The sequence below is a fragment of the Larimichthys crocea genome, chromosome VI (genome assembly GCF_000972845.2).
Source record: "Larimichthys crocea isolate SSNF chromosome VI, L_crocea_2.0, whole genome shotgun sequence".
NCBI classification, from domain to species: domain Eukaryota; kingdom Metazoa; phylum Chordata; class Actinopteri; family Sciaenidae; genus Larimichthys; species Larimichthys crocea.
The window spans coordinates 7,704,535-7,712,216 of record NC_040016.1 but is presented as its reverse complement, the minus strand read 5'-3'; the positions used below and the strand labels follow the sequence as shown (position 1 = coordinate 7,712,216).

Here is a 7,682-nt window from a genome sequence, read left to right as displayed (position 1 = left end):
GAAACTTGGCGTACGCCAAATCCCAGAAACTGTCGTACACACAAATAAATTAAGATGTATCAAAGTGTGCGTAGGTATGTATCCAAGCATGTTTCTTTTGTACATCCCAATTAACATGGAATTGAGTGCACATGCAGAGGTGCCAAACTCCTCCCTGTCCATGCCTCAAATCAATTTAAATAGGCCCTTGACCTGAGATTCACCTCGTTGTCCGATCAGATAACGTGATGAACAAAGGTAATAAAAAGAATTTCACAGAGTCTGTCTGAGCTAGAGATTCTAGTAAATTAAGTGGGGACACACAGGGGGATTCAGTTTGGTACCCTGTCAACTATGGGGTGCCGTTTGTAAAGCGTCTCGTTCTGAAAATAACAGCAACATTTTTTTTCACATTTAGCTAAAAACAATGTTTAAAAAACTGGTTTGAATTTTTGAGTCACTTTTTTGCACATTTAGAACAATATTTGTGAACTTAGAGATATTTTAAATATTTAAATCCAAATGTTAAATGTAAAATCTAAATGCTAAATCTAAATCTAAATGCTAAATCTAAATGTTAAACATAAATCTAAATGTTAAATATAAATATAAATATAAATGTTGAAGCTAAATGTTAAATATATATCTAAATGTTAAATATAAATATAAATCTAAATGTTGAAGCTAAATGTTAAATATATATCTAAATGTTAAATCTAAATCTAAATCTAAATGTTGAAGCTAAATGTTTCGGGTGAAACTAAATATTTAGCTAAAATGCAAATTCAAATGCCGGTAACCGGAAGTGCCAAAATAAAAGCTCGAGGAGGTCAGAGCGTGTTTATAGTGGCAAATAACGAATAAAACCCATCTTATCCGGGGAAATGGACTCTTGGACATGGATTATCGTGATAATAACTAACTAACACTTTGACTGATCTGTCATTTTCGCGGTGTAGGATCGTCTACACCCGCCCGCCTTCACCCCGGTAAACTGTACTGTCGGACATACCTCTGCAAACATGTCAATAAATGAGTCAAATCAAAGTGAGCCCCCTTGTGGCTGGCTATAGTGGCTACAGGTCATAAGTCCCGCACCCTTCATAAAAATGACACTAAAAACTCAAAGTACTCTTCAAATAAAGTTTCTCCAAACGTGTTTGTTCATCTAGGTAGTTATTATCACGATAATCCATGTCCAAGAGTCCATTTCCCCGGATAAGATGGGTTTTATTCGTTATTTGCCACTATAAACACGCTCTGACCTCCTCGAGCTTTTATTTTGGCACTTCCGGTTACCGGCATTTGAATTTGCATTTTAGCTAAATATTTAGTTTCACCCGAAACATTTAGCTTCAACATTTAGATTTAGATTTAACATTTATATTCAACATTTAGATTTATATTTAACATTTAGCTTCAACATTTAGATTTATATTTAACATTTAGCTTCAACATTTAGATTTAGATTTAGATTTAACATTTAGATTTATATTTAACATTTAGGTTTATATTTATCTTTAACATTTAGATTTATATTTAACATTTAGATTTAAATTTAGCATTTAGATTTTACATTTAACATTTGGATTTAAATATTTAAAATATCTCTAAGTTCACAAATATTGTTCTTAATGTGCAAAAAAGTGACTCTCAAAAATTCAAACCAGTTTTTTAAACATTGTTTTTAGCTAAATGTGACAAAATGTTGCTGTTATTTTCAGAGCGAGACGCTTTACAAACGGCACCCCATAGTCAACAGGGGTAAATATGAAGAGAAAAAAAAGACGTGAGCGGGAGCTTGTGTGTGAGGCTATAAATGCCGTGGGATCTGAGCAGCGCACACACACAGAGGTTAAAAAGAAATGGTCAGATCTGGAGGTGGAGGTGAAGCGGAGGGTTTCTGCCCACCACCGAAGCGTGACCACAACAGGCAGGGGGACAGGAGTGGAGGAACTCCCCTTCGACAAGAGAGTGGCCTCTTTAGTGGGTGACACAGCTCTCACCGGAGTGATGGGAGCCCATGAAGGTGACACAGATCATCCCCAAGGTAAATATGCTGAACTTATAAATGTTGTAATTATACTGGTCATACAATTGGCTGCTCACAATACACATAGCTCGTGCGTAAAGATGCCAGGGTATTAAACACTTTGACTCATGTTTGTTTTTTAATTTCTCAATAGACGATAAGCCAGGAGAGGACTCCTCCGCCGGCGTCTCCACGGCAGCTGCTGACGTCTGCCTGACTGGCCGTGTCCTCACCCGAGCTGTGCTGGAATCGCAGGAGGAAATGGTGAGAGCCATTGGTGGCATCAATGATTGTCTGGATCAACTAATACATGTACTCAGTGATATAAGCAAATCAATAAATGCACTTGTGTACAAGTAAATTCTGTCCTTGCCTCTTTACATGCTTGAAATCATATTCTGCCGGGCCCGTATGGCTTCCCGGGGTGGGTTGAAGTTGACGGGTTCGGCATCCAGTTCCTCTGGTGGGGGAGGGGTGTTCTGCTCTGGCAGTGGTATGCCATGGCGGTGTGCCACGTTGTCGAGGACGCCACAGGCCATCACAATGGATCGAAGGTGCCAGGAACCCCAGCGTGGTCAGCATCTGTGTGGACACAGACAACCTCTGGCTCCTCGCCGTGTTGCGCTCTAGGGCCGGCCACAGCTCTGTGCACAACTCCAGTAACACTGGCCTTGGTAAACGAAATCGGCTTATAAACCAATTATCATCATTTGCAAGTAAATCCTCGCGTTCCCTAAATACTCGCTCACGTTGGATTGCACCATTTGCAAGGTCCTCTAACAACGCTAACGCTGCCATTGTTAATACCATTTTCTTCATCACATTGTGCATGCTTTTATATCAACCTATATACGCCAGCCATGAAGTTGGCGTGGGGCACCGCACATTTCCACGGTCGTTTCACATTTTATACATCTGAACATGAGTGGGGAAAAGGACATATGCCACCTTTGTACATGAGGGCCCCGCTCTCTCCTGCCCGGTGTGCCACATGTTTAGTTACTCCTCGTCCTCCTTTAGCAATAACGGTACTTGTAATAATTGCAGTTTATTTGTAGCTTTGGAGGCAAGGCTTAGTGATTTAGAGGCACAGTACCGCACCACCGAACAGTCAGTAGCTGCTATAGTTAGCAAGTCCCCTGTAGCTGGTGTGGTACCACCGAAGGTAGCTTCAGCTCCCCGGCAGTTCCCGAGCAGCCGGGATGCTGGGTGACTGCCCGAAAGAGGCAGAGCCCCAAACTGAAGCCTACGGTACACCACCAACTGCTCCACGTTTCAAACAAATATTCCCCACTCAACGACACACCCGCTGAGAGGCCAACTCTGGTCATTGGCAGCTCCATTTTATGAAACATGAAGTTAGCGACACCAGGGGCCATAGTCAAATGCATCCCGGTGGCCAGAGTGGGCGACATCGAGTCTAATTTAAAACTGCTGGCTAAAGATAAACGTAGATTCACGTCGGCAGTAATGACACCCGGTTACACCAATTGGAGGTCACTAAAATTAATGTTTCATCGGTGTGGGCACACGCCAAAACGATGTCGGACTCCGTAGTTTTCTCTAGACCCCTCCCCAATGTGACCAGTGATGACATGTATAGCCGCATGTCGTCATTCCACCACTGGCTGTCAGTGATGTCCAGGAAATGATGTGGGCTTCATAGATAATTGGACACCTTTCTGGAGAAAACCTGGTTTGATTAGGAGAGATGGCATCCACCCCGCTTTGGATGGAGCAGCTCTCATATCTAGAAACATGGCCAAGTTTATTAGTTGACCAAAACCCTAACAGTCCAGAGTTGAGACCAGAAAGCAGAGCTGCAGTCTTACACACTTCTCTGCGGACATTTTAATATTCCAATAATTTAACAACAGGTACTGATGGTGTACCTGTAGTAGTCAATGATTCATTAATTTACAATGTCATTCCTAATCAAATATAATTTTGATTATACTAAGTAATATGTAAGTGGAAAACGTTAATAAAAGTGAAGTTAAAGTTAAGTTAGAAGTTATTGGCCAATAATTAATTAGAAGTGACGCATTTATCGGTACACCTCTGTGTCCTCAGGGGTACGTGCAGATGAACCTGGCACTGAGTAACTCTTTTAGTTTTAACTTCCTTTTGATTGACATATCAGCACATTGCATCTGATGGCTGGTAATGGCCGTGAGGGACTAGCCAGAATTCCCACAGGTAAGTGTCACCTATACACATGAAGTAGCCTAAGATTACTTCTGTATTCTTAGCATTCACATTTCTGAGTTTTATTTGAGTCTGAGGGATTCTAAAATGAATATATGTATGACATTCACTGGGCTTTTCAGCTTGTCTTGTAAATATGTAGATGCATCACATTAAGGTGCAAGGTTGAACGTCTTTTTCGTTTTATATGTGTACAATTTCCATTTAATTTTAATATAACACTAAGAAAATTAAATAAAAGAAAATGCATATTTTCTTAATAGATGTTATGAAGATGGACATGTGATGTCCACACCAAATTGTTCAACACATCCACTTGAAAACAAACAACAAATATTGTAAAGAAACATATCAAGATGTATTCTATCTTGCCAGGTGGTGCAGGACCCCTGGTCATCTGTTCCACAACGCAAACATCTACTCTTGCACATGGAGTACTGCCCCTACGCCTATGGTCGGGAGGACGACCCGCTGGAAGACCCTACCAGGCCTAGGAGAGCTTCAGTGAGCACCTGGCACTGGAGAGCATCATCAAACACCTCTCTGCATGTGGAGGGGTGTGGTGCATCAGCTGCAGGGAAAGGTGTGGAGACAGCTCAAGAGAGCAGCACCAGGTGAGAGTGATTGACACACCTGCATCCCATTGGACTAATCACTCTACCTTCTTAATAGTAGTGGACCTGGAAGAGGAAGGGGCGACACTGAAGACACACACGAGCAGACGGCGGCAAAAGTGAGTTTTGGTTGGGTTTGGGTGGCATGTAAACACAGAATAAAGTAACATTGAAAACAGTGACGGTGTGGTGTTGAAAGCTGAGCGAACCTGACTGGCAACAGTTTTTGCCACGCTGCATTAGACTGCAATAACTTTAGCTAGGTGTACGCAAACTGGTGCGGCGAGTGTATATCATACTCATTCTTCATGGATTGTCGTAAAACATATTTGAAAGTGTTTTTTGTTATTCTCATTTCCATTAGATCGTCAGTACCAAGAGGATTTGGTGATGTTCCTCTCTCCCGCTTATGTGTGTGTTTGAGTGCACAAGTATTGCACCAAAGTTATTGGCCAATAATTCCTTAGAATTTAAATATGTATTGGTACACCTCTGCAATCCTCAGGGTACAGTGCAGGTGAAATTCATTTGTAGTCACTCTTTTAGTTCTAACTTGTCTTTTATTGCCATATCAGCACGTTCCAAGCCTTTTTGTTTTCAATTTGGCATTACCTAAAACACCTGCCAGTATTTTTCCAAGCCAAAACCAACAGATAATTTTTTTTGAAAAAAAAAAAAAAAAAAAAAAAAAAAAACTGAAAGCTTGCAGTAATAAGTCAACATAGTGAAACTACATGTCAGGAGCCATACATGACATTGGCCAATAATTCTCAGATATTACATGTATGTACGGTACGCCTCCACCTTCCACGGTATGTGCAGAGAAACTGCCTTTTAGTTTTTCACACTTTGGTTCTAACTTTTTTATATATATTTAATTTCATGCTGCCTTATTTGATCAACATTCCATGCTTCGTTTATTTGAAATGACCTGACACCTGGTATTATTTTGCCAGGAACATGATTTACAAGTCAACGACTTTTTTTTATTTCCAAGTGTAACATATTTAGTGTTTGGTTTGTCCAAAACATGAAGATATTGAATAATGTTAAAATATATCAGAGAAGGTACTGCTATTCACTGCACACGCTTCACATCAGTAGAACACAACTTGGTGCCTCCTGCAGCTGGAACCCAATAAAAGTTCCTGTAATATCTCCTTATGATATTCCTAAATATGATGCTGTGCCTTTTCTTGTTTTTTTGTCTTTGTCCGCTTCAGTAAATGCACAAATTAGATAAAGGACATTTAATATTCAAAATAATTTAATAACAGGTACTGATGGTGTACCTGTGGTAGTCAATGATTCATTAATTTACAATGTCATTCTAATCAAATTGTAATAGAATTTTGATTAGACTAAAGTAATAATAGTAAGGTGAAAAAGTTATTTTAAGGTAAAGTTACGTTAGAAGTTATTGGGCAATAATACTTAGAAGTGACGCATTTATCGGTACACACTCTGTGTCCTCAGGGGTATGTGCAGATGAACCTGGCATGAGTAACCTTTTAGTTTTAACTTGCTTTTGATTGTCATATCACACATTGCAATCTGATGGCTGGTAATGGCCGTGAGGGACTAGCCAGAATCCCACAGGTAAGTGTCACCTATACCATGAAGTAGCCTAAGATACTTCTGTATTCTTAGCTTCACTTTGTGAGTTTTATTTGATCTGAGGGATTCTAAAATGAAATGTGACATTTCACGGGCTTTTCAGCTTGTCTTGTAAATATGTAGAGGCATTCACATTAAGGTGCAATTAGGTTGAACGTCTTTTCGTTTATAGTGTACATATTTTCCATTTAATTTGAATATAATATTTGAACAAATAAATAAAAGAAAATGCATATTTCTCTTAATAGATGCATATGAGATGACATATGATGTCCACACCAATATTCAACACATCCACTTTCTGTGCACCTCTTATAGACAAAAAGCAGCCAAGTCCCTTAACAAAACATTCCATAGAGGAGGGAAGTCAAACTGGAACAGGTTTGAAAACAAATAACAACATATGTAAAGAAACAATTATCAAGATGTTTATCTATCTTGCCAGTGGTGGCAGGTCACCTGTCATATGCTCACTGTTCACAGTCAACGCCAACATCTACTCTCGCACATGGGAGTACTGCCCTACGCCTATGTCAGGGAGGATGACCCACTCAATCACAGTAATGAATCTGAAGCAGCATTCATCCTATTGGGTGTGCCTATGGTTTCAGGGAGGAAGAAAAGAGAAAGAATATGATGAGAAATTATGGATCAGATCTGTGGGGGAGTTTTTTTTTATTTTTTATATAAATACAAAGATGCGTCAGGTCCAGAATTATTGGATTCCTGGTAAACACACACCTGCATTCACATAACACTAGCAATGAACAAAATTATGTCATTAGAAAAAGTGTTATTTTCTTTCACATTGCAGGGTAATTACATTGTCTTTTAGCCATCTAGCTACAAAAACCAGGCCCATTTTTTTCCAGGCCTAAATAGGAGCTTACCCGAGGAATACCTAGTTGAACAAAGAAATTGAGAGTGCTGACGCTTCACTTTTCACTCACATTTTTGGTGAGTGGTGGTGGCTTTAAATGTGCTAGGCTAGAATACTGGAATGTACAGATACCTGCAGCTGCATTCACTAACATAGACAAATTATATAATGTTGAAAGTGAGATTTTCTATCATTTTATGTAACTATACCATTGTCCTACCATCCAGGCTACATAAAGAACTGCTATAATCTGCAGGACCAAAAAAAAGCAACTAAGGCCAATAGGCCAGCCTAGTACTCACCCCACAAACAATAATAGTCTAGAAAGAAAATAAATGCTGGCCCACTGACT

At 39.7% G+C, this 7,682-nt stretch overlaps 1 protein-coding gene across 1 annotated transcript; it reads left to right on the top strand.

Annotated features, from left to right (window-relative positions):
- The first annotated feature begins 1,749 nt into the window (after positions 1-1,749).
- LOC113745873 (uncharacterized) lies at positions 1,750-4,837 on the top strand. The gene is made up of 3 exons (XM_027279430.1): positions 1,750-2,029; positions 2,166-2,323; positions 4,595-4,837. Exons 1-3 carry the CDS (start codon positions 1,750-1,752, stop codon positions 4,835-4,837), a joined length of 681 nt encoding a protein of 226 aa, XP_027135231.1.
- Positions 4,838-7,682: the final 2,845 nt, after the last annotated feature.

Coding starts and splice junctions, on each gene's coding strand:
- LOC113745873 (XM_027279430.1), top strand. CDS start 1,750: ATGAAGAGAAAAAAAAGACGTGAGCGGGAGCTTGTGTGTGAGGCTATA. Junction 2,030..2,165: donor TGACACAGATCATCCCCAAG/GTAAATATGCTG, acceptor ATTTCTCAATAG/ACGATAAGCCAGGAGAGGAC. Junction 2,324..4,594: donor GTCTGGATCAACTAATACAT/GTACTCAGTGAT, acceptor CTATCTTGCCAG/GTGGTGCAGGACCCCTGGTC.